At 36.7% G+C, this 14,377-nt stretch overlaps 1 protein-coding gene across 1 annotated transcript in view; it reads left to right on the top strand.

Moving 5' to 3' along the window:
* The window catches only part of LRP5 (LDL receptor related protein 5), a 116,439-nt gene that overhangs the window by 89,182 nt on the left and 12,880 nt on the right, over positions 1-14,377 (top strand). Inside the window, exons 12-16 of the mRNA XM_014054430.2 lie at positions 101-424; positions 2,820-3,022; positions 5,352-5,563; positions 6,357-6,547; positions 10,329-10,538. Of these exons, the coding sequence (XP_013909905.2) occupies positions 101-424; positions 2,820-3,022; positions 5,352-5,563; positions 6,357-6,547; positions 10,329-10,538 (1,140 nt within the window). The remainder of the gene's footprint in view (positions 1-100; positions 425-2,819; positions 3,023-5,351; positions 5,564-6,356; positions 6,548-10,328; positions 10,539-14,377) is intronic.

Raw genomic sequence — 14,377 nt, 5'->3', positions numbered from 1 at the left:
TACTAGTAAAAATTGGAGTTACTTTATCCAACCATCTTCTTTTGGCCACCATGGTTTGAAGCTCTGTGTAGATTAACAACATATGGGTTGTTTCTTTCAGGACAAGAGAGAGAAATAATAGCAGATGATCTACCTCACCCCTTTGGGCTAACTCAGTACAGTGACTTCATCTACTGGACAGATTGGAACCTCCACAGTATAGAAAGAGCTGACAAAACAAATGGGAGAAATCGAACAATTATTCAGAATCGTCTGGACTTTGTGATGGATATATTAGTTTTCCACTCATCACGACAGGATGGTTTCAATGAGTGTGCGCAAAATAATGGGCACTGTGGGCAGTTGTGCCTGGCCATACCCAATGGCTATAGATGTGGCTGTGCATCGCACTACACCTTGGATCCCAAGACCCGGAACTGCAGTTGTATGTATATTTTGCAGCTCTCTAAATATTTTCAGTTCTCTACCAATCCCAACTTGGTATTCTCTAAATAGGTTGGATTACAGCTCTCATCAAGGATGTGCTGTTGAGATCATGAAAGTTATAGTCCAACACTTCCAGGAAGGCAACGTTTTTGAATCTGTAGCCTATCTGTGTGGGAAGGACAGACAGCTGGAACGGTCTGTAGGAGTGATTCATAACTCTTCTTGCCAGAAGCCGAGTAGCAGCTAAAGAACATAGTATTCTTGGGAGTGTGCACTCGCTCTTCTTCTGTTAGTTCCAGGCCTTCCTCCATCAAAATAGAGTTCTGGTTCCAGTAAACCCAGGGTAGAATGGGAGGAATGTCAAGGATTCTGCAACAGAACTTAAAAGAGGAGAGGTTTCACAAAGGAACCGCATAGTTCCTGTTCCAAGGCATCTTGCCAGCCCATTTGTTTCTGATACCTGAAACCTGGTTGAGTGGGTTTTTTAATCCTGCAACCCTCCAGATGAAAAGAAAGGGCTAATTCTTTTCTCCTGGCATTGAAGCAGCTTCTGGCAATTTTGTCATGTTGCTCAGTCCAGGGTTGCGCCTAGTGGGTGGCAATGAAAAGAAGTAGAAATGAGTAGCGTTAAAAATGAAACTTGAAGAATACTTTTTACTAAATCCACATGTCCTCCTAGCACACAGATACTTATGGCTGTATATATAGATGTCTGCATCCCTCCCGATAAATGCTTTAATTTTCATTTATACAAAAATCATTATCTTGTGTTCCACCAGAAGAGAAATTCAGGTATCTGTTAACAAGCAACACAAAAAATAAAACTAACAACAAACCTATTGGTAAAGCAACTGGATAAAACTCAGCACAATTCTGGATTCAAAACAGTATTGGAAAATAAGCATAAAGAGTGATTGCCAACAGTTGTCCATTTCAGAGTTTTCCAAAAACCTGCCTTTGTGATTTACACCAGCTTTGCTTCAGGGAGGAGAAGGGAGAAAGTTTGGTTAAAAACATTAAATAAAAGGAATTCTAAATTCATTTTTAATGGATCTAAATTGAAACAATGAAATTATTTTAAAGGTGTAGTTGATGAAAGTAATAATGGTAGGGTTTACTATTTCTTGGGGTAGTGCTTGTCAGTAAGACGAGTACTATTTAATGTTATTATTCGACACTAAAAAGAAGCTGGACATTTTTGCAGAAAATGCCAGCAGCATTTACTTCTTATACCTGTGATGATGAACCTATGACACATGTGCCAGAGGTGGCACACAGAGCCTTCTCTGTGGACACACGTGCCATCCCCAACTGCTCTTCTGGTTTCCGGCGTGCACATGCCCACTGTCCAGCTGGTCTTTGTGGGTGCCAGAGTGCCAAAAAATGGCTGCAAAAACTGGCTATGTGTGTGCTGTCCAGCTGGTCTTCGGGTTTCCAGTGCTCTGGCGCACCCACATGCACACACATGCACACGCGTCCCGATTTGGACACTTGGTGCTGAAAAGGTTCATCATCACTGTCCTATACAGTTGGCTTGGATGGCAAGTTAACAGTTGCTGAGCCCTTTCTTATAACAAAACCCAGTGCTGGCCATTACTCCTTGGGTTGACTGCTGCTTCTTGCTGTCATTCTTTATGCCTATGTCCCTTCTATGCAACTAAGCACTGAGAGAGATGAGAGCCTGCCTTATAATTTGGCAACAGCTGGATTCCCCCACATGCATATGGCAGCAGCAACGAACAACATAGGATATAGAATAACAAAGTTAGAAGGTACCTTGGAGGTCTTCTAGTCCAACCCTCTGTGTGAGCAGGAGACTGTATATCATTCTAGATGGTTGTCCAATTTCTTCTTGAAAATCTCCAATGATTGAGCATGCACCATTTCTGGAGGCAAGACGTTCTACTGATAAATTGTTCTCATTGTTAGAACTTTTCTCCTTAGTTCTAGGTTTGATCTCTCTTTAATGATTCAGATTCAACAAATGAGATTGGTAGAAGTTGTGGGAATCCTACCCAAGAGGGCCTTTAAAAAACCTGGATCCGGCATTGCATAAATCAAAAGAGGATCCCTGGGAAAGTGAGGCAGAGCAGACTTTCAAATAAATCTTGCGTGAGTTGGGCTTCTAGACTGGACTGAAGATCATAGGTGTTATTTTATCCCAAGTCTGGTAATGTGAAATATATCAGACTTTTTGGCAAATCATTCTGGTGTTTTCTTTGAAGATGGGATTAAAATATGTCATTCTGTGACCAATAACAGTAATAGCAAAAATATGGACATAGAAGGAGTATATTTTGATATTTTTGCATATGTGTATTTACTTTCCAAAAGAATTTTACCAATATTGTTATTTGGATTGTGTTCACTTTTTCCTCTTTCTCTACCTTTAGCACCCAGCAGCTTCTTGCTATTCAGTCAGAGGTCTGCAATAAGTAGGATGATACCAGATGATCAGCAGAGTCCAGATATCATTCTTCCCATCCATGGCCTAAGAAATGTTAAAGCCATTGATTATGATCCACTTGATGCATTCATCTACTGGGTAGATGGACGCCAAAACATTATTAAAAGGGCACAAGATGACGGCAGCCAGGCAAGTATTTTTATCTTATAAATGTGCCTAAACTGATAGCATACAGCAGGGGTGTGAAACTCAAGGCCCCAGGAGCCGGAGCCGGCCCACAGGGTATTTAGATCTGGCCCCTGGGACTGCCCTGGAAACAGCAAAGGACTGACCTCACAGTGCTTCTGCCAGTGAAAACGGTCTCCTGAGCTCTGTTTTCGGCTGCCACCACCTCCTGCAACCCTCTGCCAGTGAAAACAGAGCTCGGGAGCCTGTTTTCTGCAACCTGGACTTGTGTCCTACCAAAACAAGACTTCCTTTACAGGATTTAAATTGGAAAGAAGCCTTATACATCTACCACCTTGCTATCTTAGGAGCTGAGAAGTAAACGCTTACATGTTTTCCTTTCCTACCCTAAAAGTTTTCTTGCTGTGATAGAAGGCTGCAAATTCCAAACTAGGACATTTCTGAAAGAGTAGAAAGAGGGGGAAAAGGGCCATCTTCAATCAAAGCACCTTCTATTTATACTGTCATATTTTAGCTGTTGCTGATGGAGCCCCTTTATTATTTCTTTCTTGGCAAGCTGCAGTAAAGTTCTTTTTCTATGGAAAATACTTGAATGTTCAATGTGCGTTTTCTTTCTCGTACATCCAAGAATGTATTTTTACTAGTTTGTGTTCTGTAAAAGTGAGAATTGGGAGCGGGGGTGGGTGGGTGGGATAGGAAAGGATCATCTGGGCTAATTTGATAATTTTTATGTAATATTTTCTACCAGATAATGAAATCTTGTTTGTACCAAGGAGGGGCTGTCTAGTGTCAGGCCTGCTCTTTGAAGAATATTTGCTAGGCGTTAATTGCCAAATTGTTTCCCATTAGTGTTCTTCTTAGGTGCAAATTACATTGGTGACTACTAGCTACAATGCAGTCTGTTGTTCTGTAGAAGCAAAAGAGTTTCACTGTTTGAAGAATACCTCCTTTCGACATTTTTAGTATCCAGATTTGCAGTGATATTGATGATTGGGATATTTCATATTCAGTCTCTCTTAATTAGTGGTTTTGAATATTAATATTAATAATCAGATATTTCTCAGTTGTTGTTTTTCCCTGAAATCTTGTAGAAAAAAGCAAGCTTGCCGCTTGGTGACTCCATAAACGTGTAGATTTTTTTACAGCAATACATAAATAACTTACAATTGCTGTCTTTACAGCCCTGGAATGTCTCTGGCCCAAGCACCATTTTTTACAATAATTTTTATTAAAATTTACAGATACAAAGATAAAAAAATTAATACAACCTAAGGAAAATATAAAAAGAAAAAGGTACCAGAAAAAAAGGAAAAAAGAAAGAGAAAAAATAGTAGAAAAGAAATATGTAGAATAATTACTTTCTCCTTCATAAAGACAAGTACAAACAATTTTAACAACTTTTCAGGAACAACAACACTTATATTGTAACATTGATCAAATGTTTGATCAAAAGCCAACTTTATATTCTTTTCCTTTGCTTTTAAGAATCTTGACCTTTAATCCTTCTAAATAGTGTCCCAAAAGTTTTTTTTTTACCCCTTTCTCCTCAGAAATATTTTTAATAAGTTTAACATGTTATTTTTTTGTAAGTCCAAGATAAGACAGTTATCCAAATTACTCTTCTGATTTGTAATCTGAAACCAGCTGATATCTTAATAAATAAATGAAAAGAGATATTTATTTAATTATTAAGATATCAGCTGATTTCATATGTAAACATATTTGTGTTATACATTTTCCATATCACTCTTGTGACATGTCATTTTTAATTCTACATTTCAAATACACATTCAAAATAGCCATCAGTTCTTTTCTATCACCTTTTTAAAATCCACTTTAAAAATAGTTTTAAAGTTAAAAGTAGATAGTTTTAAAAGCAAATTATGAATGTATTAGCTCTTGCCTTAAATGTTTCAGTTCTTTCTTTTAACAATTTGTTTCATTCCCTCAGTAAGCAGGATTTTTTTTTAATCCATATGCACATAAAAACAGCTACTGATAGTACGGTTTTAAAAAGTGGAGGATTTGTTGATCAGGAGGAATAGTTCATCTCAAAATCTAGTAAAATACTGAGTGAAGAAAAAATAAGATATGGGGTTTTTTGTCTATGTTTTTGTGAATTATTACCTTTATTGAATTGGTCAACTGAACTTACAATCCAGTAACCACTTACTTAGGGTGAAAAGTAATTGAACTCAGTGGGATTGTTACATGGAATTATTACTTTGGTTTTATTTATTACTAATTATTATTTGGTTTTAAACAATTTTTCTGTATACTGTGACATCAAATAATCTTACCTATTTTGTTCTTGTTTTTCTTTTCCTTGTAGCCTTTCACAGTCATGAATATTCGCAACCAAAGCCAAAATCCAGAAAAGCAGCCACATGACCTGAGCATTGATATTTTCAGCCATACTTTGTACTGGACTTGTGAAGCTACAAATACAATCAATGTCCACAGACTTAATGGGGAGCAGATTGGAGTTGTTTTACGGGGAGATCATGACAAGCCCAGGGCCATAGTTGTAAATGCAGAACGAGGGTGAGAATTTTCTCAAGTTCCAAGAAGTTATATTGCATTGAATGTTGCAAAGTGTTCCATGGAGGCTGCCCATGCTACATTATAGGATATAGACATTTATTTTGCTTGTTATCTTAGGATACTTTAAGCCAATTTCTAGACCACCAAGGCTGTTCTAACCTCCTTTAACTTAATAAACCAAAAGCTACCTAAGAGTTTTCTGGGATTAATTAAACTCTTGTCTCTGGAAATAATGCATTTATTTTTATTGTTGAAACTTTTGAATATATAATAGGAAAAAAATATTGATAACATATCCATCCACAGAAAGGATTTTTATAATCTTGAGTTCCTAGAGAAATCATAAATCTAAATAAATATAGATAAATGAGGACAGCAATTTCATCTCTCCCCACACATCTGCCTCAGAGGGTGGTCCAGAGCAGTTGTGAGGATATTGGGGCTATGATGGGAAGGGGAAGGATGAGATGTCATGCCTACAGGCTTCTAGTCTCAATCCTTTTGACTTTATTTGACCAACTGTACCATGTCCGCCAGGGGAGTTTGGGTTGGGAGCATGTGGGCGGTATATTTCAGATATCCCTTTTCCAGCTGTAAATTTATTTACAAGCAAGAAAGACTCCATACTGGAATCTCCCTTCAGTACAAAACAAGATCGTAGTTAATCTGCCCTAGAAGTTGATAAAGGAAGTTCAACCTCAGAAAATAACTTCAGAAAATGGCAGAGAATATAATTATACATGATGATTGTCTCCCTGATATTAAGAATTCAGTTGTTCTTATATGTTGTCAGGTACATGTATTTCACTAATATGCAAGAGCGAGCCCCAAAGATTGAACGTGCAGCCTTAGATGGAACAGAACGAGAAGTGCTCTTCACCACTGGTTTACTTCGACCTGTTGCACTAGTGATTGACAATAAGCTTGGGAAGCTCTTTTGGGTGGATGCTGATCTCAAACGAATTGAAAGTTGTGACTTATCAGGTGTGTTTTGTTCTCTTTTTTGTATAAAATGTCCTGAGTGTCTCTTGTTACCCATTCAAATCATTGAACCTTTTGGTGAACTGCACAAGCTAGTAACCAGTTCAGTATTCTTGGATAATTCTGTAACTGAATGCTGAATGGATTTTTCTCTAAAGTAGGGTTTCTGGGGGGTATACTTATTCTCCTCTTTTATTTTCTTTGTAACTTTCCACCTTTTACTCTTATCCTTGGTTATAATTAGTTCATTACATTTTTAATTATTTGCCCCAAGTATCATTACAGAATATGAATGTTTTAGATAGTGATAATTATAACCTGTTCTGGGGTGTGTGTGTGTGTGTGTGTGTGTGTGTGTGTGTGTGTGTCTGTCTGTCTGTCTGTCTGTCTGTCTATCTCTATCTATCTGTCTGTCTGTCTGTCTGTCTGTCTGTCTGTCTGTTGCATTTGTGCTGCTAAATAATGCAGTATGCTCCCTCCCATATTTGGGCATACCAGGGGTTGTGACACAACACAATGTTTGTTTGTGTGTCTGTGTGTGTGTGTGTGTGTGTGTGTGTGTGTGTGCGCGCGCGCGCATAGGCATAGGCATATGAAATTGTTGTATTACTTTTTGGGACACTTGCTTTGGAAATAGCCTCTGATTGTAATGTTTTAATTGTTTGTTATGTATATTACCCAGAGTCCTGATAGAGCCAAACAGTCTATAAATTAGATAATAATTTATATATTACATTAATAGGACCAGAAGGACTTTAGAGGCCAGGAATATGAATCTATGCTCAGGATAGGAAAGTTTAACTTATTACTATAATAGAAATTTGGAGTATAGTTGTACTAGAAAAAGATTTAATATATTTGTATTTTATGTCAATATAGATTTTAATAATTCTGCTAAAAGCATATTTTAAAAACAGAAAAAAGCAAGGATAAAAAGACAACAAAATAAAACAAAACCCATAAAACTGTAAGGCCCTTTTGGTATAGTGAAAAGAAGAAAGATAACTAGGATAAAAGAGAATTTTAGCATTATTAAGTAGGCAAGATGCATCACATATTATGATTCTTCAGAGTGCTATATTTTGTTTGTTCATAAATTAATATTAAAATTCTAGTCTGCAAATAGCTTGTCCATTACTGTTTTTGTGTGAAATACAAAATTGGTTATACTTTTAAAGTAGTAGATTATGTCCTATTTTTCTAGGGCATTTTCAATAACTGTCAGTAGTGTAGTTAATATTTATATCACATCTTCCCTTTAAGAATTCAGGATATTGTACAAAGCAGTTTCTCCTTCATTTCCCCCCCCCAGCTAATTTATAATTTGAAGCAGGTTGAGAAAGAGTTTCTGGCTGAAAGTCACCCAGTGAAAGTAGTGATTGAATAGAACTACCACCTTAGCCACTGTCCTCATCCTGGCTCTTTTGCTTTCTTTAATCAGTGGTGGGATTCAAATAACTTAACAACCAGTTCACCCAGGATCAGGTTGGCCATCATGGGGGGCGTGACCCATCCCCGTCCTCCAGCTGTGCCGCACATGGGGGACGAGCCTCCCACGACAGCCAACCTGATCCTGGGCGAACCAGTGTTGGTTGTTTCTGAGGTCTTGCCTGCATGTTGGTCTTGCTGCTGTTTTAGCCTTCTGGACACTTCTTCTTTAAGAGGCGAGGTTTCTGAGGAGTGAGGAAGGGGGGGTTACCATAGAGACAAGAATTTGATGCTCCTGAGCACTCGGGTGGCAGGTGAAGAATTGGGGGAGAGGGATCCCCCCCCTTCATCATGGAGCTGCATGCTGTTGGTTAGTCTCTGGGCAAAAGTGAGAGGAGCGAGGAATTAAGTTGGCTGCACGATCGAAGCTGGGCCCAATGTAGGGGAGACTGTGGGGCGGGGTTAGTTTGGCCAGGCAAATTATTACTACCCCCCCACACACACACACACTATCAAAGTGGATCCTGGACTCTGTGTTGCAGTGGAGAAACAGACAATGGAGCAGCCGGCATGAGGGAAGGAGGGGGAGCAGGGAGAAGAAAGAGGAATAGTGGCCTTCTCCTTCCCTTGCGTTGGCTACTCCATTGTCCATTTCCATTGCAGCGCAGCACCTAGGATCCACTTTGATAGTGGGGTGAGTAATTTAACAACCAGTTTGTGTGAACCAGTACGAACCGGCCGTGCTTCTACTGCAATTTAATAGAAGTGTATCATATAAGGGAACAAATGTCCCCTCCTCTCATTCTCAGATTAGAAAATTTCATCAGTTCTCCAAATCATGTGAAGCAGCAGCCAGTGAGTTGGAGAACAAATGCCCATTTGCTGAAGAATGGCTCCTACGGCAGCAATCTTCTGTCATGAAACACAAACCTTTTTTTTCTGATATAAGAAACAAGAAATCACAATGTTGATGTTGTTTTACCTTAAGTTAGTTGTAAACTTCCTCTGTCTCACCAAGGAAAACTAACCATTATGGAGGAGGCCTGTTTTCAGTTCAGTTCTGAACAGATGGATAAAACTGTCAGATTAATTTTAGCTGCCACTAATATAAACTCCATTAGGAGTGGGTGGGAGTTTTAACATAAGAGAAAAATAGGACGATACCAAACATTATTATTCCTTTACAAAATCTTTGTAATGATATGTTGGCAGCCCCTTTTTTCTGCCACACCCCCCCCTTTTCTTAGTGTTTGGTAAAAGATTAGGCAGAGGCAGCTATCAAAGAAACTGTAGATTTGGTACTACTGTCTTATAGATACACCCACCCACAATGTGGTCAGCACACCCACACCTGGTAATAATGATTCTCTGTTGGATAGAAAAGATGTAAAATTTGGCACTGATGTTTTGGAAACTTGATGTGAATTGTTGCAATTTTCTATATGTCACTTTTGGCAGTTTTAGCCAATTTCTTCTGTTTTAACATCATCTTATAACTATATAATCACATCATAGGTTTATCTATACACCATATCTAACTTTATATATTAGATTTAAATAGATTTATATGATGCCATAAGTATAATTATACAACTGTAGAGTTAAAGTAGCCAGATGAGGTGTTGGTGTCCATGGGAAACAGGATGTTGAAACTGGGCTTTACATTCTGTTCGTTTTGCAAGATGATCTGTAATTTTTCAATAAAATAAATCATTGCAGTTTTTATATTAGGAAACAAAAAAGTGACTAAGATTACCCTTTTTTGTTCAAAATGAGTTGAGGACCCAGCCAAATAAGTGATACAATACTGAAAATTGAGTTCTTTAGCCTTTTACTTGACAAATGGGAAAAAATTATTTTATGTGCACTTCTAAATGAATTGAACTAATTCTGTTCTCTAGCTTAATATAGAATATTAATACAGTAGTCATTTTTCTAAATGTTATTATTCACTTCTACTTCGAATGCTGCATGAAATGTAATTATTAAGAAAAATTGCTCATAAAATATTTATCTTATGAGACATCAAATATAATTCCACTGAAAACCACTTCTATAGAAGAAACTACATAACTTGGATATAGTCTTCTCTTTCTGGATTAGACAAAACTGGTTGTACTTATTTTCTCATTGGTCCTTTAATAAGGTGTTGCAGTCTGTTTTTGTATTCACTTTACTCATGTAAGGGCTGTCGAGTACAGAACATTTACAAAAATCAAGTTGCTAATTTTTGCCAAACAACCATCTAGTAGTTATAATAATTTTTAAAAATCATTATTATTTTTTCCCCAAAACCTTCCTTTTAAAAAGAAAGAAAAGAAAGTCTGTATTGACAAAAATTATATTATACTTTCAGGGGCTAACAGGGTCACATTACAAGATTCCAACATTCTGCAGCCAATGGGTTTGACTGTTCTGGGAAATCATCTCTACTGGATTGATCGGCAGCAGCAAATGATCGAAAGAGTGGAGAAAACCAATGGATACAAGAGGACCAGAATACAAGGTCGAATCGCTCACCTAACTGGTATACATGCCGTTGAAGATATTGATATGGAAGAATTCTGTAAGTTTATTATAATATTAAATTCTTAATGTTCTCCAATATCCTATTACATTACCCTTTTTTATTCTCAGCTTGCTGCTCAGATTCGTGAGTCAGTTCTAATAGGAATTTTAAACTCTGAAGGACAATTTTTATTGGAGTCTAAAAAAGTTTGGCATTGAATACTCTGAGATCTAGGATCAAGTGGAATTTGAACTTTGAAAAGCTAATCCAAATCCAGATCCTTATCATTATACCACATTGTTCACTTGCAAATAAAACAAACCCATATTCACATTGTGAATCTAACAATATAGCTCATCTGACTGAGACATTCTGATTTACTGTTTTTCAAAAGTGAGTAGAAATCAAGAAATAGCCATGTCTAAAACAAATGGACTTCATATGTGAAATGTTAGTAAACCCAACTCCTTTGTTTTGCAATTCTTGATTTGATAATGATCACTGTATATAAAATAAAATAGTTTGTACCAATTTCAGGGCTGAATAACATAGTTGAATATTTATTCCAGAACATTCTCTTTTTTTTCCTTTTTAATTAGAATCAACTGAATGGCAATTCCAAGACTGATTTTGGTTTGCAAAATGAAGAATAGGAATAATAGGAAATGAGTATTCAAGTATGATCCAATTTTAAAATAGTGCACAACCACCACTTATCTCATCATTGACTGCTATTTACTTATTTTTGTTTATTAGGACTATATTATCTACATTTTTTTTAAATTACATATAACACAAAATTAGCAAAACTATATAGATCTGACTTTCCTTATCAAAATGACAGAAAAGAAACAAGTCATAAGAAAGGCTTGTCTATAAACATATCATAATTGAAATAAAGGATTTGAACAGATTGCTCAGCAGTCTTCATTCTTGCACCTGAATCTGTCCTAATTCCTAAACATATTAGTCAGTGCCAAAAAGCTTTTTAAATGCTTTATATATGTTGTTTAAATATTGTTTGCCATTGTTTTATAATAGATTTTTATAAGCTACCATGAGCCTATATGAGTCACCAAAATATAAATTCAGTAAATAAATGCATACATCTTTCAGTTGTACCCTGTGTACAACTGGTCTGCATATTTTGTTGCTTGGAATATAGCCAAATAGCAGAAATGCATCTTTAATTGTCATTGATTGAACTAAAACTTCACTGATGATACTATAGATTTCAATCCCCAAAGTGGCAATAGTGGGATATGCCCGGACCATATGAGATAATATTCCAATTTTTTATTTTTCTCTCCAGTTTCAGGGTGAATTGCATCCAATACAGAGGTGGGTTCCTACCGGTTTGTCCAAACTGGTAGTAGTATGCCGGCCTGGGTCGCAGAACAGGCAGTGACCCAGGCTGGCCATGCCCCCAAACCATCTTCTTTTTTAGTTTTGCACATGCACAGAATAATTTCCATTGAACTGCCTATGCATGCACAGTGTGCATTCAGCATGCACATGAGCAAACCAGCAGTAACGCCCACCCATGATCCAATACTTACTACAGATTCTTTCATGTCTCCCATCTAACAGAACATATACTATTATTCCAACCTCTTTTTAAGAAGGAATAAATTGATTTTGGTTGCTTCCTGAAAAGCCTCTACTGTCAAAATGTCAAAGATATCAATGGCAACAGGACTACATAGTCCAAATATAAATATATACTCAACTTACTGTTCTCTTTCAGGATAGGCAACATTATGCAAAACCAGGAAAAGAGTGAGAAGTAGTGTGCAATAAAAATTAAATGCAAGAAGTAAGAGAAAATAAAATAAATCTAACTAGCTCTAGTTACATTGCAGTGAGCACTTACATGGAAAAATTTAAATAGCTACTGTGAACATCTTGAAGGATGTTCCTGCCACAGAGAGTTAATTAATATCTTATAACTTTATTTATAAGTGTAAGGAATTAAAATAGGCAGGCCTCTTAAAACTTACATCAACCTTGAGTGAAGTTCATCTTAAATGAGATTATTTTACCTCATGTATATATTGTTGACTGAGACCTAGTGGGATGTTCAAGAACTTTTTAAATTAAAGTTAAACTAAAATTAGAAACCTTTTACTGTGGTTCTGAAGCCACAAACATGCCAACTTTAGCTAAGAGTTCATTGGAGCAAAGTTCTCTAAATTTGGAAATGTATCCAGAGTGGATTGCATTATCTCAGAATTCATGCTTCAGTCACATAAAAAATACATTTAGCAAAAAACCTGCTTTTTGCGCGAATGAGTGTATCATTCACAAAAGGAGTGGTTTTCAGAATAGGTTAAGAATAGGAGGACTTTTTTTGCTGTTCTCACTCAGCAGTACTTTTCTCTAGAAAACATCTTATTAATTTTTTTAAAGGGATAAAAAACCCTGCTCTCCACAGCCTTCCTAAGCACTTTCCATCACTGCTCTGTAAGCCCAAAATACTACAAAACTCCACTAACAAACTATCTTCAGCCCTATAAAGAAATCTTCTGATTTTTTTTGGGAGATACTTGTTTTGTTTGCTTTTGGTATTTGGTAGTCACAATATGAAATCTCCCGACATGTGTGGGCTACTGTTTCTAAAAGAAATTGGCTGTTACATGGTAAAACTGATTTATCATTCCTTCCTTCTTTGTATACTGCCCACAAGCATTATGTTACAACAACAAAGTCCTAGGTATCAGAAAATACAATAAGGAAGTTAATCCTTTGTCTTTTAATGATGAAGCAGGTACCTTTTTATAAGAGGCTGTGCACATTTCCCCAGAAGTAAGAAAAATGGCTGTTGACCACGCACATCCACGGGCAAATACACACACACACATACGTGCACGCACACAAACACACACATGTATTACAAGTCAGTGATTATTCTAATGCCGCCATGAGTTTATATACTAAACTCTGAAAATTTTCTAAGTTTTTCATCAGAATGAACAAGTAGGCAAAAAAATTATGTTTTTTCTCATAAAATTTCCCATGCTTGCTGGGAGTTAAGAATATACCTGTCTTTTGATCTCAGGTAATATTGAGCCCAGTTCTAGAAAGGTTATTACTTCAGCTTGTATCCTGGGCAGCTTGACTTTTATGCATAATTATTTAGAAGTCATATAGTCTTCAGAGAACATAGAAAAGGAATTCAATCTTTTTTCATTGTTCATTAAACTCATTCTTTATCAAAGAAGATAGGCAGCCTATATATCAATTAAATAAATTAAAATAGGTTTCGAAGAGCTACTCTTTCATGCATATTGGAAACATTTACTTATTACCATTTGTAAAGTGTATAGAATATATTTATTATATACAAGCAGAAAACAATGTTCCACCCTATTCCCCATGTTTAAATGCCACAATTCAAAAGGAAAAGGAGGACAGAGGAAACTAATAGTTTTTAAAGATATTACTAATTACCAGTTTGAGTGGAAACAGATAGTTTACAGAGGGGAGGATGTGAAGTTAATTTTAAGTGAATGCCTCAGCTAAGCTACCGTATTGAGGATGTGCTTGCAGTTCTTTCGTTGTTTCAGTGAGGTGGAGCCTCACTTTGTTGCTAAAAATGAAACAAGAAGGGCACAATTGACCAATATTCTAAAAGTGTTGATTGAGAACTCTTAATATCTAAAGCAGTGTTTTGGGTTTTTTCCCCCTTCTCTTTACCATGTCCTATTTCTGCCTTTATATCCCCCCTCCCCCATCTGCCAGCCTGTAAGAGTTTAACTGTGATATAGCAATTCGGGGTAATAATAAAGTGTCTGTAAAGAAACTTGGAATTTACAAACTATTACAGGTAGTCCTCAACTTACAACCACATTGGAGTCCAAATTTTTTGTTGTTAAGTGACTTTTGCTCCATTTTAC

This window comes from Thamnophis sirtalis, unplaced genomic scaffold, assembly GCF_051295495.1.
Source record: "Thamnophis sirtalis isolate CommonGarterSnake01/CBP01778 unplaced genomic scaffold, rThaSir2_p1.2 scaffold_1, whole genome shotgun sequence".
Classification (NCBI taxonomy): Eukaryota; Metazoa; Chordata; class Lepidosauria; order Squamata; family Natricidae; genus Thamnophis; species Thamnophis sirtalis.
Note: the sequence above shows the minus strand (reverse complement) of the source record. Positions and strands in the feature narration are given on the sequence as shown.